General features: G+C 38.5%; 2 protein-coding genes across 2 annotated transcripts; both read left to right on the top strand.

Moving 5' to 3' along the window:
* The first annotated feature begins 104 nt into the window (after positions 1-104).
* LOC117431525 (cytochrome P450 3A27-like) lies at positions 105-7,400 on the top strand. Its single transcript, XM_034052520.3, has 13 exons — positions 105-336; positions 1,715-1,808; positions 2,341-2,393; positions 2,827-2,926; positions 3,431-3,544; positions 3,640-3,728; positions 3,829-3,977; positions 4,242-4,369; positions 5,164-5,257; positions 5,446-5,606; positions 6,379-6,605; positions 6,781-6,943; positions 7,054-7,400. The coding sequence occupies exons 1-13, from the start codon at positions 266-268 to the stop codon at positions 7,147-7,149; spliced, it is 1,539 nt and encodes a 512-aa protein (XP_033908411.1). The 5' UTR covers positions 105-265; the 3' UTR covers positions 7,150-7,400.
* Positions 7,401-8,759: 1,359 nt separating this feature from the next.
* LOC117431521 (forkhead box protein K1-like) lies at positions 8,760-25,245 on the top strand. The gene is made up of 9 exons (XM_034052513.3): positions 8,760-9,252; positions 14,544-14,741; positions 17,468-17,624; positions 18,386-18,532; positions 19,493-19,686; positions 20,461-20,627; positions 21,186-21,455; positions 21,834-22,061; positions 22,253-25,245. The coding sequence occupies exons 1-9, from the start codon at positions 8,861-8,863 to the stop codon at positions 22,465-22,467; spliced, it is 1,968 nt and encodes a 655-aa protein (XP_033908404.1). The 5' UTR covers positions 8,760-8,860; the 3' UTR covers positions 22,468-25,245.
* The last annotated feature ends 1,889 nt before the right edge of the window (positions 25,246-27,134 follow it).

Here is a 27,134-nt window from a genome sequence, read left to right as displayed (position 1 = left end):
CTTTTACAGTTTATCCGAACGAGGTAGCGGTGACACCAAAACTCTTGACAGAGCTAATGATTAACAATCAGACAGTTAAGTAATAAAGACGGCAGAAAAGAAAGTCACACGGGGCAGCGGTTACCATACCGTTGTGCAATCTCTGCCTCGGCGTCACATGTTTGGAGAAAAATACAGATACAAGAGACTTGAAATAGTTTCAGTGTAAGCTGTGAAAATCAGAGAGGAAGATCAAGAGCAGCAACAGCGCCTCAAATAAACCAAAATGACTTTCCTGCCAACATTTTCAACGGCGACATGGACTCTGTTTGCATTATTCTTTACGCTACTTTTTGTGTGAGTATGCGGATTTGTATTTTTTTTTATTATTTTATGTTTTATCAATTATTAAACGTATTAGTGTAGGATTTTTCTTCTTCTTCAATATTTCCCGTTCAGTTTGTATTATGTAGATGTAAAATACAATTACATTTACATATGACTGCAAGAGACCGATTTCGTACAGAATATGTTCTTGTTATTACGCTGTGAGTGAATGCGATAGTCGTAATGCTTGATAGTTTAATTACAAAAACACATTTAAGTTCAAGTCGTCTCGAACCAACCTCGACTCGTCGAAATGTTTTCAAAACGCGAAGCTCGTTCTGGCCATCGGGCACCGGCGGCAGGTAAGTTAACCGGACAGGACTTGTTTTAGTTGGATTGTTAGTTTTCATTCTTCTTCTTCTTCTTCTTCTTCTTCTTCTTCTTCTTCTTCTTCTTCTTCTTTTTAAATAAAAAAATATTTTTGTCATAAACATGCGTCGATTCCTTTCAAGTCATTATGCACTCAGACCTACTCCATTGCTAAGATTTAGCTGTACAATCATGTTTTGAACTCCTTGGGGTGGATACTTGAACAAGAATAGTGGAATGGCCAATAGATTTTATCAGTGAAATATGGCCTTACATTACAGTAAGAAAGCCATTGTATTATATGTAAACTCAAATACAACATGTATTATAGCAATGATATATATATATATATATATATATATATATATATATATATATATATATATATATATATATATATATATATATATATCAGAGATGCACTTGCTTCTTCAATGTAAGAAATACTCAGAAAATATTCAAACTTATTTTAAAAAATTTGCAAATTCCCTCCCAAACTTCCCAAACATGACCAACCCTGAAAAAGTCCCAATCCTCCTGGGAGAGGAGGGAAGCACAGCCCAACTAGCAGCCCAGTATGTGTCTGCATGTCACAGACTGAGGGACACACAATGAGAGCTCTGCACAGAGACACACACACTTATGTATATTCAGTATTGTATTATGTAAATACTTATTGTCCTGATACATGTTTATTGTTAGTAGTGATGTTTTTTTTGTTTTGTTTTTTTACTGTACTTTATAAATCAGTTTGTTTATATATATGTATTCATGATGCACTGTATATATACACATGTCTGTATTGTATAATTGCTTTGGCAACACCTGCTATTGTAAGTCATGCCAATAAAGCACCATTGAATTGAATTGAATATATATTCACACTCACACACAAAAAAAGTGAAATCTGTCAAACACATTACCATGTTTGAAAACTAAGCATATTTCTTTTATGTTACCCAATGTGCTGTTTGGCCCTGATACACTTCCATAGGGCAGGTGGTTTGAGATTTAAAACTTGGATCTCTTTTTCTGACAGGTATGGGATTTGGCCACATAGATTATTTAAAAAGCTTGGGATTCCTGGACCTAGACCCTTGCCCTTCATAGGGACATTTTTGGAATACAGGAAGGTGAGTAGTAGAACTGGAGCAAATGGAATTCTTTAGATTGTTGCAATATTGTTTCAAGTGAAATCCTGGTAAAACATATGAACAAAAAAATTGTAATCAGACCAGTAGGCTCAAAAATGTGTATTTTCAAATTGAAAAAAAAAAGACTGTTCTCTAAACTTTAAAAAATAAAATAAAACACCAAATTGCTGTAGATACAAAATCTTTTTTTTTTTTATGTGACAAAAGACCTGATGTCCTTGTAACATCCTTCAAATAGGCACCAGGGTGATTAATCAATCAATGGATGTTTATTTGAGACTTTCAAAATAAAATCTATGGCAATCAATAATTGATGCATCTGTAGCTTGTGCGATCAGTAACGCTCTTATCTCCTGTTCAATAAAAGATGTGGACAGAACTAAGAATGGATGTGTACCCTTCATAACCACAATGACCACACGACAAGTGTTCATACAACATACCCCTAATGTGCTTAAAAAGGAACTGAATGCTTAGAAAAGTTTGCACTGACTTTGTGTGTGTTTTTTAGGGTATTCACGGATTTGATATGGGCTGTTTTAAGAAGTACGGAAGAATGTGGGGGTAAGTTTAAAGGAGTGCTAACTGAAAATAGTTTTTTTTTTCTTATTAAGTAGCATAATCTGCACAAGAAAGATTTGAGGTAAGAAGCTTGATTTTCAAGTTGGAAGGATGAATAGACAGATGACTGCCTATTCAAGGTTCCTGTCCCATTCAATGAATTCATTTCAAAATGAAAAGAAGTTGTGCAATACCACAGTACTGATCTGAAGAGCCCTAAGCAGTGCTCCCAGTCAGGACAAATGTAGAGGCATTTAGAAATGCCAAAAAGAAACTAGTACAATTCTTGACAAAATGTATTTTGTAACTTTCTGCTTGTAGAAAAAAAAAATTAGGCAAACTTTGCAAAAAGTCTTCACAAATCTTTTTTTTTTGGTGTGTATTTCTATGTCCATTGCACAACTGGCTGTCTCATTTAGTTGTTTTTTTCCTTTAGGATTTATGATGGACGGCTGCCAATTTTGGCTGTGATGGACACAGCAATGATAAAAACAATCCTAGTAAAAGAGTGCTACAGCCTTTTCACTAACCGACGGGTATGTCAATTATTCTTGCTTCTCTAAAGCACAGGAAAGTCTACCTTAAATTATATCAAAATATAATGCTGGTTATGAATGTGAAGGGGAGGATTGACATTGCAGAGCCACACAGGCACCCACGATTTATTTACAATATTTACAAAATTGTTGTTCCACAAACAATTACAGGTAGCCACAGCTAGGGTACCAGCAATGGTAAGTGAGAGTGGGTAAGACAGGGAGATCGATGCTATAATCTGGAGTGGCTAAGCGTTGCTCCCACTAGAAAGGGAGGTCCCACTGCGGGAACCTTCGGCTCTGCCACACCGTATACTGTTGTGGGGTGTTAAAATCCCCTCAACTAAATGCTATTCTAAGATGGTGGACTTGACTTAGAAAATCAAGATGCTCCGCCGGTCAGGGATCCACAGACGGTCAGTCCCCGGCTGCCATTCCCTGTTAACAAACACACCCAGCCAGCCAGCATGGTAACATCAATACACCTCATGTTTTGGTTTTAAGAATTTAGGCTTGAACGGGGAACTCTATGATGCCCTGTCCATTGTGGAAGATGAGGCATGGAAAAGAATCCGCAGTGTGCTCTCGCCATCCTTCACCAGCGGAAGACTTAAAGAGGTGAAAACCTGTTTTCTCTTCAAGAGCAGTGGTCCTTGGAATGAATTAGTGGCTTGAATGAAATCCTGGTCTCTCTCTTTGGGCTTGTTTTTCAGATCTTCCCCATAGTCAAGCAATATGCAGACACCTTGCTGCGAAATGTTCAGAAGAAGGCAGATGCCAAAGAGACTGTTCAAATGAAAGAGTGAGTGGAGGGATTTCAGTAGAAGAAACAACAACAAAACAAACCACTCAACAGTATGAAACTAATTATAAGTAAGCTTCATTTCTCTATTCTTTCCCAGGATGTTTGGTGCATACAGTATGGACGTTGTCACTAGCACCTCCTTCAGTGTAAACATTGACTCTCTCAACAACCCAAAAGATCCCTTTGTGACCAACATCAAGAAAATGATGAAATTCACCCTCTTTAACCCATTTTTATTAATTTTAAGTAAGTTCAATTAAAAAATGTAATAAATTAAATGGTATAGTAACATGCCTAACCAATGATGAGCCATTCTTTGCGTATGTAATATTCTTGGCATTAACATTTGTCAGATGCGTTATTTATTTTTTAAACAACACAGTGGGGTGGGACTGAGATGACTGTGGGACCTTGCAAATCATAGAACAGGAGCTGTTTAATAGAGGCAAAATGTTAGTAGACAAATTAAACTTGTCTATTACAGTCTGTTTATATTTTCCCATTTTTCAGTTCTGTTTCCTTTTCTTTTGCCGTTGTTGAAGAAATTAAATGTTGCGTTTATTCCAACATCGATTATGGATTTTTTTTATGCATCGTTTCGGAAAATAAAGTCTGACCGGAAGAAAAATGACCATACTGTAAGTATAAAATTCCCATTCACCAGGCCTTTGTATAGACAACCTGAACAGCTCTGGGCACTGTAATCTGGTAAACTTTGGAGACCATCATGAGATGTTCTGATAACATAGAAGCTGAATTTCTAGTATTCTTATTATAGTGTAGGTGTATAATTTTGACTAAAAAGCTGGTTGGAATCAGAAAGCGATGCATCAGGGTAAAGGGGAAGCTTGTACAAAAATAAAGGAGCTTGCTGACCTTATCAATAAAAACTTGAAAAAATAGCGGGGTTCTGAAAAATATATAGCCTTCCACGTCTCCACATGTTGCTACAACTGTTTAAATAACGTACCTGTCATTTATTTTCATTGTTAACATCCTGACAGCTTTTTACACTTAACTTTAAATTCTGTTTCAAAGCTCTTTTCAAAATGTCTGCTCTAGTGCACTGATAGTGTCAGGATTATTGCCACATTGTCAAACAGGTAATGATAACGATCCATGATGTAGTAGGGAACAGAAAAGCCAGAGCACTTGTTATGTTTGTTTTTTTTTAATCGCTCTTCCTGCAGTGATTTAGAGGACAGATCTTAAATCCAGTGCACTAGAGCGGACATTTTGAAAAGAGCTTTGAAACAGACTTTAAAGTTCTAAGTGTCAAAAGTTTTCAGGATGTTACCAATGAAAAGAAAATGTACAGGTACGTTATTTAAACATTGCAGGTGTATTTTACAGCCCAGACTATCTTTGCAGCAGAGCCTGCAGTTCTGTTATGTGGGTCCTGATCCTAATCAATTCTGTTCTTTTCTCACAGGCGGGTAGCAGGGTAGATTTCTTGCAGCTGATGGTAGATTCTCAGATTCCAGATAATAGTGCTCAATCCGAAACAGATGAACAGCCTTCCAAAGGTACAAATAGCACCTTACTGCAGGACTAAATTAGCATACTGTGAACATTGTGCCTGATGCCAGGCATCTTAGCATGGTTAGTATTCTGCCACTTTAAAAGTGTATGCGGTCTGTAGTCCATAGATAAGGTGTTGACAGGTGTTTCAATACTCATTACTCATACTTATTCTCATTCCCCTGCACTGCAGGTCTGACAGACCATGAGATCCTGTCTCAGGCTATGCTCTTTGTTTTCGCTGGCTATGAAACTACTAGCACCACTCTCTCCTTCCTGATATATAACCTGGCAACCAACCCCAAGGCAATGACGAAGCTGCAGGAGGAGATAGATCGAGTACTTCCAGACAAGGTGAGGGTCCGACATTCTACACATACTGTCAAAGCTGCTTCAAACAACACTGTGGTTCTCAAGACAAAATAAACAACACTCACTGATGTACTTTCTTTAGTGCAACTGAAAGGCTGATTTGGAGAGATCCTGCAGGGTCTAAATAACGTCCTACCCAAGTTTCATTACATACACAACTGGATCAGCAGTTCTCCACAGTTTACATGTATAGGCATGGTGACCTGACAGTATCCCCGTTGGGAGATATTACCTGCATTTGTGATGAATGTTGTTTACTGTAAGTCTTATCCACTAGGAAAGGACTTGTGAATGGGAAGTTTATTTTTAAAAACCTTCTGAAGGATAGAAAGAGGGTTACTTGTATCTACTGTCAAGGTGAGTTCCAGTATCACAGACGTGCATCTAGTCTGCTCTACCATCTGCAGGGTAAACATGCTTTCACTTATTAAAATACACTGTAGTAGTTTTTCTGCTACAGACAACAACAATACTACAAATGAAACCTGTCAGTTTCGACAGAGTAATCTTGTAGAAATTCAGAATCGCTGCAAACCATTGAATCAAGCTTTGCTTATTTTTAAGTTTCATGCAACTTAAACAGTGTAAGAATCAAGTGGCATGAAAATTGCTTTGTGTTTCGTTAAGTTTTAAGGGTGAGGTACCTTGAGTAGTCAACCTAATGGCATAAATAAATAAAAGCCATATAAAGGAAATTTGCTGTTCTCTACAAAAAATATTGTTGGGTTTAAAATTCCTTTTCTGCTTTCCCCAGGCTCCCGTGACCTATGAATCACTGGCGGCGATGGAGTACCTGGACATGGCGTTGAATGAGTCCCTGAGACTGTACCCTGCAGCACCACGGCTTGAGAGGGTGAGCAAGAAGACCGTAGAGATCTGTGGGGTTACCATCCCCAAGGGGACTGTCGTTATGATACCCACCTATGCCCTGCACCGCGACACAAAACACTGGCCGGACCCTGAAGTCTTTGAGCCTGAAAGGTAAAGTTCTATGCAATCTTCATTTTGAATATTTATTTGTTGTGCAGTGATGTCACTATATGAGTAAATACATTACTATTTGGAGTGTGATTGGCAGGTTAAAAGAAAGCTAATTTATGTAACCTAAATGCTATTGGTTTATTAGAATGATTTATTTATTTGTATATGTTTGCAGGTTCAGCAAAGACAAGACAGAAAGCATGGACCAGTATGCCTACCTACCGTTTGGAGCTGGTCCTCGTAATTGCATTGGAATGAGATTTGCTCTCATCCTCGTGAAAGTGGCGATGGTTAACTTGCTTCAGAACCTCAGCTTTCTTCCCTGCAAGGAGACTCAGGTAAGACTTGCACAGTGAATCCCTTGACATGAATGTTTCTATGAATGGGAAAGCCCTAGACTGTGCTCTTCCATTAAGTCACCTAACTGTCTGGTTACTCTGATCATTAGATCCCTCCTGAGCTGGATATCCAGGGACTGCTCCAGACAAAAAAACCCATTGAGCTGAAGGTCATCTCCCGGGCTCCTACTAACAACGAAGAATGAATACGAAAGTGAAGTTCACACAACTTGTTTTAATAACAGATTTTGTATCTAGCTACCTAAGCTGCTACTGCAATTCAAAATACCAAAAAAAAAAACCTAAAATAATGCAAATAATAAACATTAAAATAGTAAATGAAAAAATGTTTAATTAACTAATACAAATTAAAATCTGTATTATGCTTCAACGAATTAGTATTTTGTAACTATAAAATAAATCAATAAACATATTTTAAAGATTGGGTTTATTTGAAGCACCTGGAAATATTCATATATTCATTACTTTCAAATATCATATATAGATAGATAGATAGATAGAAAGAAAGAAAGAAAGAAAGATAGATAGATAGATAGATAGATAGAAAGATAGATAGATAGATAGATACATACATACATACATACATACATAGATAAAATAGATAGATAAAATTCAAATTGACAACACAAATAAAAACATTTATGCTGTATCGGTGAATAAATATACATTGTAAAAAAAACACGAATATTTTATTGTACAGCAATTGCGATGTATGAAATGGGTCTTGCAACATTCTAACACATGCTAAAAGAAAATGGCGTTCTCACGCATTTTTTTTCTGGAGTAGTATATTGAAAACTCTTTGGGAGAAGCGTTTTCGTGTTGCTGACGCCTAGTGGACACATTGCACCACTGTCAGCTCTTGTGTTTTAAAAACTCAAATTTACCATGACCCTGTTTGCCCAATCTGGGTACTTGTGTGCTGTCTGTGAATGTTAACAATCTGCACCGACAATCTTAGAAACACCGACTCCTGGTGAATACTTCTTAAATACTCGCTCAACAGCGATCTCGAATAGACCGATTCCCTACCTGCGAATTCCAGTCGCCAGATTTTCCAGATCTCTTGTACCTTGCATGTTTATAAACATTGAATGTGGCAGGGGCACTGACGTCACCATTAGAATGTTTTTGTTTTGCTTCTGAAAACTGCGTTAAAATGCATTTAGATTACTTTTAAAACACAACTTCACAAAATGTGGCAGTTCGGAGTATTGCATAACACGCTGGTCTTTGCTGCTTCTGAACAGTATATATCTGTTTTATTTTGGCCTGAAATCAATGCCACATGTAACGCACGTGCTGTTCGGTTCCTGGAACTGCACCGAATTTAACACTTAAAGCCCCGTCCAGCCGCAATATTCTGAAAATTATTTTGTTACAAGGAAGAAATGCATAGCGTAGTAAAAACAGCATGCACGGCTGCCAGGGGAGAGCATTTATATTGTCTACCAACTCAAACTAGAAGAAAGATGAGCCATTGAGATTACACACATTTTGTGTAAAACATTTTTTAAACAGTTTGTTAATGTATATTAAAAATGCAAGCATGCATATTCAATAATGCTCAATAAGCCTCGTTGTTTTTAATGTAAAAAAAAAAACAGTACTGGCAGGATTGTGTTCAAAAATGTAAACTTCATCTGAACATTTTAATATAATATGTAACAAATCTACCATTTGATATATTTCAAATGAAGAGTATCTTTGCTGCTGGAATTTATTTGCTTGTCAGAAATGCAGACTTCCGTTCCCAGCCTCTGGATTCCGTGGCCAGGTATTTGCTTCAACCCGATCCATGTTGTTTCTTTCCTACACTGCATGTGAGCTACAGAAGCGAGTTGCTCCTGGCAGCCGTGCTGCGATTGTTAGTGTGTGTGCATTAACACAGAGAAGATGGCTGATTTTGGGGATGATACCGGAGCCCGGGCCCTGATGGCTCTCAAATCTGCGCCGTGCAGCCCGATTCGCGTAGCGGCCGCGCCCGTATACCCACTCCTCTCAAATGCGGCCGGCATGCCCCTCTCGCCTCCTCTGCGGGCCCTGGCGCGGCTGGAAGGCCGGGATTTCGAGTTTGTTATGCGGCAGAGGACGGTGACGGTGGGTCGAAACTCCTCACACGGCTCTGTGGACGTGAACATGGGCCATTCGAGCTTCATCTCACGGCGGCACTTACAGATTGCGTTTGACGAGCCGCATTTTTACCTGCGCTGTCTTGGGAAGAACGGCGTGTTTGTGGACGGAGGGTTTCAAAGGAGAGGGGCTCCTCCACTTCAGCTACCCCGAGAGTAAGTGCTTTACGCGTTTACAAAAACTAAAAGTAATGAGTTTCGCAAACTGCATACTCTGCATTTCCACGTAAGTTCACTCCCTTACACCACAGTCGCGTAGATGCACGCATTCACCAATAAAAACAGAAATGTCACATTATTTTTTCATCTAGCTTTCCTTTGATGGACCTGACCTTGGCACCAAATTAACTCTGCGCTTTGGTGTATTGTTTACGTTTATGATTTAGAGAAAAACTCGCAGTTCTGACTGGAACAAGAAGTATCAATGAAAACCGGTATATACATAAGTATTTGCAACAACACTTTCTTTTAAGACGTTTTAACCGAGCGATTGAAAAAAAAAAACAAGTGTGTAAGTTTACAACTAGTAACATATTTAATGTCTGTAAATAAAAGAAACAACCAATATAAGAAGTCACTTTATTTAAGTGACTGCAGTTTTTTTTATTTATTTTTTATATATATATACTGTAAAAATAAGATCCGTCTCCTAGGTTGACATAAATTACAAACTGTCACTGTGATGACATTTGATTAGTGGAAATGAACCTTAAATGTTATGACAAATTAACCACACAGTTTAATTCTACAAAGTGTAAAATACAATAAGTATGTAGATCAAGTACTGTATTTTGCGTAATCTAATTTTTGTCTTTTTTATTATTATTTTTGTTTTAAAGATGTTATTAATGTAGTTAATACCATCAGTTGAATAACTAAGTTACATAAACAACCTACTGTAAAATAAATCCGCACGTTATAAAGTTACTGTGGTCGGTCTTTTAAAAATAATAATAATAATAATTGGAACTATTAAAAATGACCAATGCTAACCGATTAAAGGTCATGTAGTATTAATAGCTAGACTTACTGGTAAAATAAAACGGGTAATAAAATATATAATGTATGCTTTTACTAGTGTTAGTCTTGTAGTCGTCTTCTAAAAAAAAGAAATATTCTCTAGTCGTCTCTCGCCATGTGAGGAGGATGTTGCAGTCGTTTTTCTTTTGGTAGTTGCTTAAGGCCTCTCTGGTAAAGTTAGGCCTCTCTGTTCGTGATCTACGTAAATATAAACATGTGACGTCATAGAAGCAACAGACGGGCCATAAATGTACTGGTATCCCATGTTTATATATATATATATTTTTTGTGTGTGAATTTTTTTTAATGGGTTTAAGTGGTGTGAATGCCTGGCTTGTTTTTGTCCATTGAAAATGAGAAGAGAACACAATTTCTTTTCACCTAATTTTGCGAGTTGCGCGTCAGCCTTGATAAGTGTGTTTAAAGTATTTAAGCAAGGGGCAGAGAACAGTGAATACATTGAACATTGACGACTTAATTGCCAACTGTTACACAATGTTTTATATATCATTACACGATGTCCTCTTGCAGCTGTAAGTGGTATTAATTGTAAGCAAAACGCACTAGGGGCACAATCTCACCAAATTATCTGGGTTTGGTAATTTGTCCATCAAACAATAACCCTAGTTTCTTAGCAGCATTATTTTCAGCAATGTTGTGTTTGGACCTATCCGGTGTATGAACATATACAGAAAAAGGGACAGCCAGCTAAATATATAACTCTGTGCCAAGCCTCACTGTACCCGTAATAAGTTTGCCACACTTGCAATGCTATAACACCATTCAACATGGGTACCATTATTTCACCGTTTCCCAGCTTTTTCACTCTTCATCAAAATGTTCTTGCTTTAAGATTCATGACCTGCACTGTTACATTTCTGAGCCTGCAGAGTTGACTGTCTCAACCACACCATTAACAGTCTTTTACGTGCTATTTCATCAAGGAGTTGGTACAGATGAGTAAGGAGACAGCTGTAAGCAGCACACTCTTTAGAGTAAATGGGCTGTTTCCATTTTGTCTCCACGTAGCAGCGATTACACCCCATCCCATCTGGATGATGGGAAATTAGAAAATTACAACTCTTTTCTGAATCGGTGTTGAAACAACACTGATTTGAATGCTAGAGATTGCTATGTTACAAGAATACTTTTCAGGTGCAAATCTGTGTTTTCAGAGCTTTTATTTCTAATAAATAGACGCTTTTCATGAAATACAGCCTTGTCCAGCACGACCTTGCTTGCTCTTTTCTTTGAGTAGACATGGATAATTGGTTGCTATGGAAATGCTGCCATGGGAACAACTGAATATAACAGCACTTGTTGGAATGTGCAACTAATACTTGAAGCAGTTTGAGTGATTAAAAATAAATAAATAAATAACACTGATGCCCTACAAATGTATATACACTCTTATTGTATGTAGTAATGTTAATAAGTGAGGCGCTAGAAAAACATCCAATTGTCCATACATTAGGTGTAGTTACAGTGGATAAAGGTGGTCAACTATACTTTATTGACAACAGGTCCATGTATAGCTGACTATAGCTCAGCTCTGATCCTTGAAGTGTGAGTAAATATATTCTGGAAGGAACAAAAAAATGGAATATTCAACTGCTCTTATTGATGTCCCTTTGGCTTTTAGATTATAAAGAAACTTTACTGTGGGTGCCTCTGGTGCACACATCCATGCATTGCACAGTGCATGGTTAAAAAAGGCTGGGCGCTTCTAATTCCATGGCTTGTTTCCATTACCGCAACGGCGATTATTAAAAGTGAGGCCGTACAAAGCACCAGCTGAAAAGTATACCATTTCTATAAATGTTTGGCTCACAGCCAAGTGCTGCTTCCAAAGCAACTGTACTGTGTGTCCCTGTTCACCACTGCCCTTATGTAAATATTTATTTCTCGGCACCACTATTTCTCTACGGAGAGCTGCAGTTATTTGTCATTCATACATGCTGTGCAGACAGGGTGAAAACACAATGCGATGTTTCCTTGCTTTTATACATTTTATTCTGTTTTTGAAAGCCTCTGGGCCACATTCACAAGCATTTACTGCAGCGCTGTGTCGTTCTTACATAGAAAACAAAACCTTGCTTTTACAGTTCATATCACAAACTGAAATTATGTTTGTGATACAGACCTGCCTTTCTGTGTACTGTATCAGAGACTTGATTATCTGAAAGATATGTCATATCACGTTAGTGTTGAGATTATCCACACTCAGTAAGAATTGGTTTCTCTCCAGCTTCATATTATTATATTTTTAAATATTGGACTATGAGCCTTGTTGTTTAAAAAAACAAACAGGAACATTATCAGCCAGCGATAGACACCTGTGTTTTTGTAAAAGGTAAAACTAAATACAGAAGGAAATATACCAGATAAAGACATTGTTGTTGTCTCAGTTGAATTAATTTTTTCAATAGTCAAGACAATATGTTTCTTATCATTTGTGTCCTTTATGCCATGGTGTACCTATGACGTGTACTTTCTATTCCATTATTGCTCACTATGTAAAATATCTATAAGGTGTGGTTTGATATTGTCCATTGACAACCACAGTACCGAATGCAACCCAAGGTAAGTCCACACACTAGGGTCTATGAAACAAGCTGTGAAGCTTGTTTATAATGATGCACAGCTTCAGGTGGCTTGCATTGTGCTCCAGTCACGCTCACTCCTTCAGATGTGCTTTGTTTGTGCCAGTAAATATAGCATTACCTATCCCCATGTGTTGCTGCATTTGTTTAAAGAACTTACCTGTAATTTCTTTTCACTGTTAACATCCTGACAGCTTTTTACACTGCTAACGTTAAAGTCTGTTTCAAAGCTCTTTTCAAAATGTCCGCGCAATTCAGAATTCTATTAATTCAAAATGATAAACCACTGCCGTTATACACCATATAAACTGTGTAGATGAAATCTAAAGTGGAACTCAAATTGCTGGAGATATGACCGTGAAAACATTAATACGTGACCTTTGGAATGCAGCACTTTACAAGGGTTCTGGTCAAAGGTAATACATTGTATCTCAGGTATCCTGCATCCTAATGAACTGGGAGGATACCAGTTATGGAGATGCACTTCAGTAAATGAGAAATGTATTATTGGAGCAAAGCCTTAAACTTTTTAATAGAAATATCTTAGATGCCACCTTTTTGTCTGTAAGATTTATGAGATATCTAAAAAAAAAAACATGTTAGTATCTGTTTCTTAGGAACTGGTGAGTTATATATTTATTTGTAATATGTATTTTTGATATATACATATACAGAAATCGCTTTAACGCAAAATGTTGCGACCTAGGCGCAAAATAAATCCGTTGGAAGGAAAAATATATTGTCTCGTCCACGTGACACACAGAATGGGAAGATATGCATATCTGCGGTAATCTATTACACTGCAGCAAAATGAGTTGCTTGTTTTTTTTTTTAAAAAAGTGATGCAATATAACAGCATTGATTAAGGTACACTCCAGTCCTGTAGGTGGCAGCAGTAAGCCTCATATTTGGCTTACGCAACAATATTAAGGATGTTTATGTTTAATATGAGAATCCCGTCTCGTCATGCGAACAGTCTACTGTTAGTATATAACAAAAAAAAAGTGTGTCTGTGTTCATATGTATATCTGTACACAGACAGAGATTGTTTAAACTACTATATGCATGGCGTTTAAACATTCATAAAATGTACCAAAATTCACATCCCTGGAGTTTATTAGCCTTTGTGTTAACAATAGTTTAGTATTTGATGGATGGGACGCAAAATTTTGGGCATGTGCGTTTCAGGAACGTGTGAACAGAAAAGCAAGCACGACCTCTGCACAGATTTAATTTTTTTGTTGCTGTTAATGAAATCATTTTATAAATTGTACTTGCTATAAACGTTGTTTTACTCCTATACTACTACTAAACTTGTTTATAAAGTTTTATTCTAAAAACATTTTTTTTTTTTTTAAATGTCCGCTCTAGTGCACTGATTGTGTAAGGATTCTTGCCCACATTGTCAAACAGGTAACACAGCAGTAACAATCTATGGTGTGGGGCCAGAAACATGAGTCCTATTAGAAGAGCCAGTGGGTTCAAACATGCATTTGTAATGTTAATGTGTTCTTCGGAGCATATGTGTTTTGCCTGTATCATTTATATAGAAGCTGAGAGTGTTTTGTGCTTATCTTGGAGATTTTAATAAATAACGTTGGCCTGTACCTCCTCGTTCTCGGTGTGGTAAAGATAGAAAGCAGTTTGGTCTTAAATGTGTTTTTGTTTTGAGATTTTTTAATTATTATTGTCAATATTAATCCGGCTGGCAGAGAGTTGATTTTATAAGTGGCCGAATACAATCCATGGGTCTTGGTTTGAATATTCACGATAAAAATGCCAACACTATTGTTTTTGTGATAGTACTTTTATTTTTTTTTTCAGGTGTACATTTCGATTCCCCAGCACTATCATTAAGATCCAGTTCACCACGCTGTATCACAGAGTGGAAGTGAAAGAGGAGGCGCCCTTGTCCCCTATGCGACCCCTGTTCCCCCAGATCTCTCCTCTAAAAATCAACATTCCCGATCCAGACTTCAGGAGCATGATCAGTCCTTTGCCTTCCCCAACGGGCACCATCAGGTAGGAAGTCTCTCTTGACACACGGCTCTCTTTGCTCCTCTAGGAAATCTTGAAAGAGTTGCACACCACCTCAATAATCACAGTTCTCTCCCTGCGGGGTGTGTTCATTTTAATTTAGTTCTGAAATTGTGTTTTGTATGTTGTTGGTTTAATTTAGGATAGCAGTAGCTCGATATGGTTTTGAGTGTACTACTTAGGACGTCCCAGTTTTCTGAACATCAGCCCCTTTGTATAGCTCAGACTCATCCTAGTACAGTCAGGGGAAATGGATTGTACTTGACCCAAGGTAATGCTTTCACATGGTCATTGTGTTGTTTAAATAAAAGGGATCCTCTGTAAAATTCGGAACAGTCACATGCAGATGGTTTATTCAGACAGTTTCCTTCCATTGGAGAATTGCATTATGTACCCGTTCAGCTAAAACTGTGAGGGCTGTGTGTCCATGACCTGCTCACCTGACACGCAGGAGAAATTGGGTCGGAATTGGAAGAGACAAGGCCACGTCCACCGTGGATCCAGGAAACTCTGCAATGAGCCTCAATCTCTGCCTTTTTTTAATATACCATCATTATATGTCTCATTTCCATTGGAGCCTATTAGCAGCAAATACACTTACAATATCGCTGAAAGCGTAGGTCTCGCACCCAATGACAAAGCATTCTGAATGTTTATACCATGCCGGTTCTAAATAAACAGATTCCGAACGTTAATGTCGGGGTTTCGTCTGATTTTTTATTTATATTTCATGTCTTAGATGTTTCTAAGTGTTCTTGGCTACTCTAATCAAGTTGAGAGCATACTTTCTCTTGCACTCTTTGTTTGTCCGCTCAGAATTGGGATATGAATGTAGCTGATTGAAAACTTGCATTCATATTGAAGCCCCCCCCCACAGCCCCTGACGGATGCAGACATACACACAGAAAAGCCGCCTCTTAAAGCCTTCAACAACCTGGATCACTGAATGTAACTGTATTTACCAATTTGGTGTTTGAGTAGTCATTAACAGCAGGCGCCTTTGCCGCTAAGTAAAATAGAGCATGCATTGATCCAGGAGAATCGTCAAGCCCAGCAGGTACACAGCTCATGTCAGTGTGTTGAGTAGGACAGCAGGGCTGGAGCTCGCTGCAGTGTCCTGTCATCACGTAAAACTTTACATTTAGGCTACAAGGCATAACCTTTTTTGCTAATAGCTGAATGATGGGAGACAGAGGTATGCGTTTATTTATTTTTACAAATGATTTATTTTGTACTTTGTAGGAATTAAATGTTTTTATTTTTTTGTTAATGAGTTAACCTCTCCTTTAGTGAATGTAGGCTTTCTAAAACCGAGCACAATCCAGTTTCCATGTAAAAATCAATTATTTCTAGTAAGTTCCAACTCCATTCCACCCACTTTCCTCCCAGCTCAGTCTCCATGTGGCTGAGCTTGTTTTCAGCAAGCCTACTCCCAGCGGCACTGCTTCTTTGCTTTCCTGCAGATGCCATATATGGCTTGCATTGAGCTTGTCGCTTCCTGATTGGCTGAGCAGAGATTGTTGTGGTTAAGTTTGTGGTTAGAGCTCGTTTCCTTTTCGGAGCGCTCCTTGCTGCCCCTCCCCCTCCCAGACCTCCCAGTTATTCAGACAGGCTGCAACACCCACCCAAAACAAACACTGCCCCAGCTCCCTGCTGATCGGCTGAGCTCCAGCATTTCCACAGCATCCAGTTAGACAGGTTTCCAGCTTCTTTAGATAAGGCAGGTAAATAAGCTGCAGGGCAAAGGACACCCTTATTCTGTGTGCTTACAGTTGTAATTATATTACAGCAGAGTACAACTGCTGCACAACTGTAGTTACCGTAATCCCTTTTGCATTATTGCTGAATGATGACAAAGTTAGTGTATCCGGCTGTAATAAAGCATATTTGAAGAGAGAAGTTGTTACTCTCGGAAGTAGATTTTATTATCAAATTGCAGTTTTTGCGCTCAAGCAGTTTAAATTGTGTGGTCCTTTTATTTCCAATTTGATTACATTTCGTTTTAAAAAGTTAAAACTGAATGCAGTGTGGATATGCTGTCCGTTCTAAAGGGCACATGTGATTGATGTGTTCAGGGATTGGGCCCTGTTAATCAGTCGCTGTTTCATCATTATTTCGATGCTGTGAAGTCTTTGATAGAGAAGTGAGGAGAGGTTAATTGCAGTTCGTTCTGGTGCCCGGGAGAAGCTAGACTAGTTGTTTTGCAGATAGTTTAAGGTTTGAATGTGTTTGCTAAGGTTTGTACTTTGACCCTTTGTGTGTGCGCTGCTGCCTGTTTTTTAGATATTTCCATGCACTGCACAGTTCCCTGATTCGCACAAGGCCCCATGTACAAAACAGTGGGAGAAGGAAGCTTAAAGGTGCAGTAAGAGAATGATAACTCATCCTTTCACTTAAAAAAAAAAAAAAAAAAAAAAAAAAAAAAAAAAAAAAAGTGTTACTCTTATCAACAAAAAGTATCCTTTTTAAAAAAAAAAAACTCAATGTTTTAATGGTGCCACCTTGTGGATGGAATTGCAAAGCCTGTTCTCTTGGAAAGTTGTTTTGGTGTCATTATGAAAAACAGAAGTGTTACTTGTCATAGTGACAGAAAACATTAAAAAATGTCCATGTTTTTGAGTGAGTAATCATGTTAACAGTGTAACCATTCCTATTGTTTTTTGTCCCATACATGTATTTTGAAGTTACGGCATTTCTCTTTCTGTTCCCAGTGTTCCCAATTCCTGCCCGGTCAGTCCGCGGGGCGCTGGATCTTCAGGATATCGGTTTGGACGCAATATTACCTCAGACTTGCAGCTGGCTGCGGAGTTCGCTGCAAAGGCTGTGTCAGAACAGCAGGCTGAGACGTCAGGAGGTGACAGCCCTAAGGTACAGCCAGCTACAAAAAGATATTTCCTCTGGTCTGATTATCAGTCCAGATCCAAAACCGGTGTTGTCCAGTAAATGGAACCGTTTGTAGTATACAGAGGTCAAGGTTGAATGAGGCACACGGTCACATTCATGTGCGTTGTTACTGCTGAACAAGCTGTTTAAAGATGCCGAGAATGATAAAAATCACACCTGAGATCGGGTCAAGGAGTTTGGCAATAGCCATCCAGGTGACAAAGACTAACTTGGAGATAAACTAGTATGGATGCTAGTTTTGTTTTGTTACTACAGAGAAGTATTTGTAATTTTTAAAGTAAAATGGTAAGTTTGTTTATATTATTGATTGATGGCACTGGTGAGCTTGTAACTTCCTTAGAATTAAAAAGTGTACCAATAAATACTTCCTGTGAACTGTTATTCATTAGTACTGTTCGTGTATCTTATAATGTGACTTTAATCAGATTTTTATTGGGTTTTTTTTTATCGGAGATCTTAGTACAGTACTGCAATATTGTAAAATTAACCACAGTAGCAAATGGCAGACTTAATTGTGAAGGTTAGCTATGAATGTACTCGATTATTGAAACCACCGCCTTCACTTATTTTGGGGTTCATGTTTCTAATTCTCTATTGTGCTAGTAGATAATTAAGTTGGTATCCTAAAAATACTAAGAATATTCATATATGCTTCTTTCGACATCCCTGTTCTCAGGGATAACTCCTGCTCTCTATTCTATTCACTTTTTTCCTTTTCCCTGCAGGACGATTCAAAGCCTCCTTACTCCTACGCGCAGCTCATCGTTCAAGCGATCTCTTCAGCTCAGGACAGACAGTTAACACTAAGTGGGATCTACGCCCACATCACCAAACATTACCCCTATTACAGGACTGCAGATAAAGGCTGGCAGGTAGGTTCTGTACACCGTGCTTAGAGGATTAAAGTATTGATGCTGTCTGTCTGTCTGTCTGTCTGTCTGTGTGTCTTACAACAAAGCCTGGAGTTCAGCATGCAGAAACCCAATTGAAACTCCCCTTTTGAGCACTGCTTTTTATTCTTATAATCATGCATCGGTGGTAGGTGTAGGAGATCACCAATATCATTATTTTCAATTCCATTGGAAGTTGTATTTAACCCTTTGCGGTCCTATGTCGGACCTGGTCCGACATTGCAATTATTCCTATCCGGTCGAATGTCAGACCCTGTCCGACATCATCAAAAAAACGCAAAAAACGTGTTTCTAGTCGTTTTTTCTCCGGAAAAAGCTCAGAAAACCATTCAATGGCAGAGTGGGAGCGACAGGAGCTGAGACAAGTTGAAAAAATAAATAAATAAAGGGCGTATCTCATGAATAGTCATACTTGCCCCTGGCATCAGATAAGGGTGGTCATAAGGAAACAAGCTGGCTGATACTGCATCAGCGCTCAGAGAATATCACGGACATTTGCAGAGCTTTTTTGAGATGTTATAGTAATAAAATAATGACTTGGATCGCATTATTGAGGAGTTTGGTGAGAAAACGAGTGATCAGGAGATGATTGATCGGTATGTACGACTATTATTATTATTTATTTCTTAGCATAGGTGAAATCTATAGTGAACAAAAGGGTGGGGAGGGGCTGGAGATGCCTAGTGAGTGCTTTGTTAATATGCAGGGCCTTTTAAACCCGTGTGACTGTGGGGAAAAAAAATACTTTTAAACAGCGCTTCTAAAATGAACTATGCGTGTGAAAATAAATTGGACCTGACGCGCCTGACACGCACTTAATAAATGGACTGCAAAGGGTTAAATAAATGCTGCATTGTACTTTTTTATTGAAGCCCTGAGAGGAGAACATATTTCCACCTGCGTTCTCCTTGTTTCCTGCAGAACTCCATCCGGCACAACCTGTCTCTGAACCGTTACTTCATCAAAGTGCCGCGGTCCCAGGAGGAGCCGGGAAAGGGCTCCTTCTGGAGGATCGACCCTTCCTCTGAGGCCAAGCTGGTGGAGCAAGCCTTCCGCAAGCGCCGGCAGAGAGGCGTGTCCTGCTTCCGCACCCCCTTCGGCCCCCTCTCCTCCAGGTAAGACTCCCCAGTGCATCTTCACTCGCTTACAGTAGGCTTGTTTTCAAATCCAGTCCAGTTGCTTGTTAATGGAATCCTGTATCCCAGGGCAATACGTGATGGGGCACGATACCAAAAGTTGTGGAATGGTGAAATAAATGTGATTTGCAGTTGGTATGAATACATTTTAAGTTACGCCTTTTAAAACAAAATTGACCGTTGTGTCCCGAGCACTGTGAAAGGTTGTTCATGTCCTTTAGCTGTTGCTCTTGAGCGTCTCTCTTCTGTTCTTTCCTCTCTTGCTCTCACGCTGCTGTGCAGAACCAAGTAAGTGTTTCATTTCCCTACTCTTGCATAATCTTGTTTCTGCCTTGTTGTTAACTGTTCTGTCTGGACTGTCATTTGTATTTTAAAAAGTAAAAACAAAAAAATGTAATGGTATTAGACTAGCAGAAAACTACTTGGATCAATAAGTAAAGTATCCAATTAAAAAATAAAAGATGTTCCTTGAAGAAAAATAGCCTTCAAACTAGGGCCCTCAGTTTTGTAATAAATGGCAAAAACGCATTCATGATTGTATTGCCATTAAATAATGAACTTGCATACCTTTGCTTGCAATATTTCTAAGACACACCAGGAGGGGGGCTGTATATTAAAGCAGTCTGCCTGGATTGGTTCAGTAGATTTAGTGCAGTGTCAAGTCTTTTGAAACTGTTTCAGCTCAAAAGGCCTGTTTTCTGGTAAGTACGCCTGCGTTGTTTCCTGGATTGATGTGATTCTGTGTTCCTCCAGGAGCGCACCTGCCTCGCCGACCCACCCCGGCCTCCTCTCACCTCACTCTAGCGGCCTGCAGACTCCTGAGTGCCTGTCTCGAGAGGGCTCTCCTGTCCCCCACGACCACGACTTTGGGTCCAAGCTGGCCTCTGTCCCCGAGTACCGGTACACCCAGAGCGCTCCAGGTAGGGGATTCTCGACTGCTTCGTCCCAGGATTCAAAACTGACTTGGATATCTAACATCCACATGCAGTTATTTCTGTTTCCCAAATTGCGAAATGCCTACCGATCAGCTGCCTCTGAACTTTCCTGGCTTAAAACTGAATCATAAGTCTGATACTAACCAATAGAAGACATGAGCCGAAACGCTTGTGTACTTATCTTCAGTACAGATTTACACCGCAGTGCAATTTGAATAATTCTTTGTTTAACTAAAATATAATTGTTAATCTTACAAAATAATTAAATAACTCAATTAAGGTTAATGTAAGGACTCAAATGTGCACCCACATTGTTTATTTGTCATTATGTAACATTACCAGTTTTGACCTTAACTCTACCCCCTTCTGTCTTCTAGTATTACATCGATCTGTGAACACTTGTAGAGCTTTGAGCATGTTACAAAACAAGATTTAGTTTAAAATGCTCCAAGCTTTGAGGAAGCTCATAATACACTTAACAAGGGCTCAGTTCCAGGTGGTTTGCATGTGTCAGCAATGCCTTGTTTCTATTCTTCTTGTCAGGCTCTCCGGTGAGTGCCCAGCCGGTCATAATGGCAGTTCCACCCCAGCAGTCCACTGTAGTAGGCAAGCCTTTGACCTACATGCCTGCCTCCTTGATAACCTCCCAGCGGCCATCAGGCCATGCCATTCATGTCGTCCAGCAAGCACCGACCGTGACCATGGTCCGAGTGGTGACCAATTCAGCCAGCTCCTCCAATGGATACATCCTAGCCAATGCAAACTCTGCTGGCTCCATGCTGGGAGGCGGAGAGAATGTAGGGGAGGCGAAAGGTACTCATTCTTACTCTTTTTCAAGAAATCCAGAACTTTACAGCTAACAAAAGTAAAGTCTAGTCGTACAGAGAGGCATAAGAACTTTCAGGAGCACGGGACCGTTCCTCAGTCCTACCAAAAGAATTTGCAGCACATAATTCACACTGAAAAACACAAACACACTTGTTATAAGTTATAAGTTATATATTTCAAACTGGCATGGATGCTGTTACTGTAATTGACAAACAAATGTGTCATTTTCTAACCTAAACTTTGATTCCATTTGAATGCAGCTCTTCAGCGGTTCTTGAAGCACTGTATTTAATCGGTTTCCATCTTCTGATATTTGTGGTAGTTTTGCAAAGGAGACCTGTGACCTTGCTCTGTGAATTGCAGGCCTGTCCGATGAGAAACCTGTGGTAACGTACACAACGATTCCAACTGCCAGCCGGGTGATCCAGGCAGTCAGCAGCCACATGAGCCAGGGCTCGGGTGGACAAACGTTCACCTTCGTCCAGCAGGCAGCGCCCATTGCCCTGGGCCAGCACCAGCTCCCTGTGCGGGCGATCACACAGAACGGGAAGCACGCATTCCCCATGACCAGCGTTGCTGGAAATGCATACAGTAAGTTCTCTGCTCCTCGTTAATCAGGTAGCGTGCATGTGCTTGTAAATTTTTAAAAAATTGTTTTACAACTAAACCTTGGTCTCCAGCATAATACAGCGCTCATTTGACATTTTAAAAACAATAGACTGTTGAGAATGCATGTGTATGTTGGTAAAAATGGCACATTATTTCCTTTTTTTTTTTTTCAGCCATCACAAATCCACTTCAGATCTTAGCTGCCCAGGCCAGCACCTCCTCCCCTGTCATGGTGAGCAAGCCCCCCAGTGCAGAGTCTGAGCAGCCTGCTTCTTCCTTAGGCGAGCCTGAGGCTAAGAGGCCCAGGAACGAGGATGGCAGTGGGGCACGTGTTCCTCAGCCAGTTATCATGGCAGTGGCACCGCAGCCGCAGGATGACCACGAATAAGGAAGCACACACCTGAATAATGAGTCGAGAAGATCTTTGTTTGTTCCACAGTATCAGAAACCCAGAGTGCCAAACAAATGGAGGAAAAATAAATAAATAAATGTCTCTTATCATGAACTTATAAACATTGGAGGAAAAAAGAAAAACAGCAATTCAAATACAGACAGTTGATTGTATTCTTATCTGGGGTAGGGGAGTTACTATGTGTAATGTAACCAGGTCTGAGCTTAAAACAATGCATATATCCTACAAGCCTTAAAATAGGGACAGGGGTTCCACAGTTTTGATTCCAACTCCAACTTTAAGTACGCAGTCCACTGAGGTGGGTGGATCTTATTCCTGTAAGTTCTCAAAGTAAGAGCATTAATGAAGCAATTAAAAGAAGCCCTTGATATAATGAAATGTAATGTATGTTGGGTCAGGGTGGGACCAAAAAATATGCAGCTATCTTATCAAAAGTCAAGTTGGTTTTCATGAATACAAGCATTATCTTTTTATATGTGGCGGGGGGGGGGGGGGGGGGTCTTTACATAGGTATTGTGAACAGTGATCTATTTATCTTTTTTAGATTATTTAATTTGAGCACCTTGGCCACCATTTTTGAATAGATTTTCTGGATTTAAAAGAAGGAATAATACAAATTGTTCAAAATAATACAAACAAAAAAACAAGGACGGAGCTAAATCCTTTCGTTGGGCCTGAGAAAAAATGAACAGGTCAGAATCGCAGCACAGAGTATTACACAAATATCAATCATAATCACAAACTTTTAAAAAATATTATGTGTCACATTTTGAGATTCGTTTAGTATTTTATAGTCAAAATATAATATACATGTTGAATGTAAAAATTAGCTTTTTATTTATAAAGTTGACGCCCTATTTTTGGTGCAGGTACTTGCACAGTTACTGAAAGCATTGTGTCCAGACAAACTACTTCATATTGTTTTTTTTTGTTTGTTTTTTTTACAGTAAAATAACAGCTTAGAAATGTGGGAGTTTGTATTGTATGAAATAGGTCCAGGAGCACACGGCCTACACCTCGTCAGTGAAGAACAGAGGATAGGAATCTGTATACTTGTCAATATTCTTAAGCAATGCATACTATTAAGGCAAGGAATCAAAGGATATAAACCAGAGTGCAGGGGAGTCCTGGAGTGTTCCTAAAAGGGTTATATTAGTTAGCACTAATTTTGTAATAGTTTGTAATGGGTAGGTTTCTATATTATGTTGCTGTTGTTGGTTCCTTCAGTGTCGTAGTGAGAGAGAGAAGGTTAATTGTGCCAGATTTAGATGACAAAATCCATCTCATTAAAAGTGTTTTATACAAAGGTTTTTAACTTGTGCTGGGGGGGATGGGAGGGTAAGCAATAGTCCTTTGTAAATAATACTAAAGGAAGTGAGGTCAGGATCTGCAGTCATGTCAAGTAATGCATATATATATATATATATATATATATATATATATATATATATATATATATATATATATATAGGGGTTATAATACATGATCTAATGTAAGCAAATGTGAAGAATGTTAAATCCGTGGTAACTAATAGTGCTAGCATTGCTTTTAGACAGGAGTAAAGTGTGTGTGTGTCTATATATATATATATATATATATATATATATATATATATATATATATATATATATATATATATATATATATATATACACACAAATTTTTGTTTTTTAAGTTAAAATTCTCCACACGTGCAGTTTGAAGAAACAAAACATTTCTCTTTAATTTCCACTTTCCCATACAGACAAGTGCCTTAAATCTTAAATACTCCTCTCTACCCGAGCACATTCTCCTACAACGCCAGAAGTCGTCAGTGAATAGACAGTATTGTAAGGTCAAGTGGGTTTTATTGCAGACCCCCCCCCCCATTTGAATGAAGTACCAATAGACAGTGCAGACAGCAGCAGCTTGCTATGCAGCACCATGCTCGCTGGAGATAGAAAATAAACAACTTCAGAAGTTGCATTAAAGCTATCAATTATGTTTCGGCTTGTTAATGTACCCGTCCAGATTAAAATCTGCAATGTTTTCTTATTTTTTTTATTATTGAACCCTACATTGGCAAAGTTTTTTTAAATTTTATTTTAAAGATTTTATATATATATATATATATATATATATATATATATATATATATATATATATTCATCAAGAAAGTTTTTGCTCAACTAAATTCCTTGTGTTTTATTTTTGAAGCAGAATTTCCCTTTTTAGTAGTGCATTTATAGAGCATTTCCCAGTGACCTTTCTATTCAGCCCCCCAAAAAATAAAATAAGCTTATAGTCAATTACTTTGTGTCAGGCATCCTTAGTGCACCCATAGTAACAAAACAGGTTGTGTGACAGAGTTATTGAGACAAAGCAAAAAGAACAAACATCCCTGTGAAAACCCTAAAGTTGGAGGTTAAGCTGTATGTTGTGCAGAGGGCTTCAGATACAATAATTACCTTTTTCTGGAGTGCAGTAGAGCTGCTCTTGTAGTCTGCCTGTTCAGTTGTGCTCTCGCTCTCTCTCTCTCTCTCGCTCTGTAAATAGTTACAAAACAAATGTTGCTGATGACTGTTTAGAGACGGCTTGTGGTCATACAGCATCTCTTTATGTGGTTGGTAGTGTGCTCTGTTCAGAACCACAGTGTCTGTTTCCACCCACGTTTCCCCTTGCTGGCTCATTTACTTAAAGGAGAATGGGATGAATTTTTTTCACTTGCACCTTTGTTGAAGTTAAACGTCCCATTTAAGAGTAAAAAAATAAATGAGAATGGTTTGATTAGGTATAAAGGACATTTAAATAAGTCACGTCTTATTAAAGAACGATGAAAATTAAGACCCTGCGGTTTCTTAACACCGAGTGAAAATAAGAATCCATCTGGCAGCTTGAGACATTTCCAGGTTCTAGTATTAATTAAAGGGTGGGTATTAGAGTAAACCCTGTGGTGGATCAAACTGCTATCCAGTGGTGGTGAATGTTAACAGGATCCTCTTCCATCCATTCATCTTCCGTAACACAGGCTAAAGCATTGAGAGCAATGTACATTTAGCATTTTCGGATATGTAATACATTTGAACATGTTGTTTAACCCTGCTGTAGACAATACTGCTATCATTTCAAAATCAGTCATCATGACAAAAGGTTTTATATCTGGAAATTTCCATTGTGTATTTTATTCCTCAAATCTAACTGAACAAAAAACGAGCTAGTGCTTTAGGAAAACAATATTTGTTTTGTATTTGATAGCTAAATGTCAGCTTACCTTTTATAGTAAAATACCAGCGGAGTTTATATACCGTCATTGTTTTTGTGCTTTGACTTTGCATTTAATTAAAAAAGAAGGAAAAAAAAACATTCACAGAGTGTTTGAGACGAGCTATATATTATCCTATCACCTTGTAGTTACCAACAACAGAATACATGTAATAATTAGTGAAATAGAACAAATAAAAAACATGTGGGTTTAGGCAGCCTGGATTAAGATTTCAACAGAGTTATGTGTTTTGTATCAAAGAAGTTTGAACTGTGGAATAGAAATATACAGCATTAAATTAAGCAATATCCCTTCCAGAAAAACAGGCTTTTCTCCAAATGAAACCTGGCACTGGGCAAGCAGTTTGGTACTAACTGGGTAACAAATAGCTGATTTAAGCTCCCAAAACAAATGTGCAGCTAACGTGGTGGGTGGTACTATTGACAGCTATTGCTAGTCAAAGATGCAGCACCTCTTCAGAAGAGGGAGTGGGTTACTTTTATAAACTAAATCCCTCTCGCACACAGAAATATGAATGTGGATCTAGACATTCATGCATCAGCTTTGCTATTGGTCCTGTGTTGTATACTGGCACTGTGCACATGACAATCCCCCAGAGTCCTCAGGGCAGTATTTACAGCACAGTACATTCTTCTGGAGACGCCTAGGCTCTGGGGAAAGATCAATGTGGCCGGCTTCATTTGAATGAAAAAGCATTGAGACAATAAGACCCTGCATGATTCCCATTGAAACAGGGCAATATCAAAACGTTGATGTGCGAAAGAAAAATGAAAAAAAAAATTATGCAGACACCAGTTCTAAAATCCTTGGTTACCCAATCAAGGATTCAGGTGGGGATTTCTTTCCATTGAAAATGACCAGTTCGTGCACTCTATCTAGCCCCTTTGCTATACTGTGTTGGGGACACAAAACTGGACAATAATTAGGCTGTCCAGATATTTTTCCAACTGACAATTCCAGCCACCACTTGTGATTGGGTTTACTAACACCCCAGCCAGGGTTACAGCAAACAAAAAAAAAAAAATAATAAGTTTGTCAACTATCAATTTGCTTTATAATGTACAGGGAAAAGGGATTTTTAAATAGCATTTTCTTGAACTATCATTACCAGCTCACTGACCAGGATAAACCTGTGTTAGTCATTTTTATATATATCTTTCATACACTTCATACACAAAATCATAAACTGGAATGTAAAACTTGCAAGAAAAGTAGTCAATCCTTGATAAAGGCACTACCCAAAACATTTTGTCTGCTTGACTTTTTAGAACTTTACACTGCTGGGATTTTCAATAGGCAACGTGTTTTTTTTTTTTTTTTTTTTTTAATATATATAAAGTGAACAATTTTTTTGTTTTTCAGTATGTAATTATGGCTTTT

The sequence above is a fragment of the Acipenser ruthenus genome, chromosome 22 (genome assembly GCF_902713425.1).
Source record: "Acipenser ruthenus chromosome 22, fAciRut3.2 maternal haplotype, whole genome shotgun sequence".
Lineage (NCBI taxonomy): Eukaryota > Metazoa > Chordata > Actinopteri > Acipenseriformes > Acipenseridae > Acipenser > Acipenser ruthenus.
Note: the sequence above shows the minus strand (reverse complement) of the source record. Positions and strands in the feature narration are given on the sequence as shown.

What these genes read in the sequence shown, in the direction of transcription:
- LOC117431521 (XM_034052513.3), top strand. Translation starts at nt 8,861, where the DNA reads ATGGCTGATTTTGGGGATGATACCGGAGCCCGGGCCCTGATGGCTCTC. An exon ending in GTACACCCAGAGCGCTCCAG is followed by an intron (nt 20,628 to 21,185) that starts GTAGGGGATTCT and finishes TCTTCTTGTCAG; the next exon opens with GCTCTCCGGTGAGTGCCCAG. An exon ending in CGTTGCTGGAAATGCATACA is followed by an intron (nt 22,062 to 22,252) that starts GTAAGTTCTCTG and finishes TTTTTTTTTCAG; the next exon opens with CCATCACAAATCCACTTCAG.
- LOC117431525 (XM_034052520.3), top strand. Translation starts at nt 266, where the DNA reads ATGACTTTCCTGCCAACATTTTCAACGGCGACATGGACTCTGTTTGCA. An exon ending in TTCTTTACGCTACTTTTTGT is followed by an intron (nt 337 to 1,714) that starts GTGAGTATGCGG and finishes TTTTTCTGACAG; the next exon opens with GTATGGGATTTGGCCACATA. An exon ending in GAGACTGTTCAAATGAAAGA is followed by an intron (nt 3,729 to 3,828) that starts GTGAGTGGAGGG and finishes ATTCTTTCCCAG; the next exon opens with GATGTTTGGTGCATACAGTA.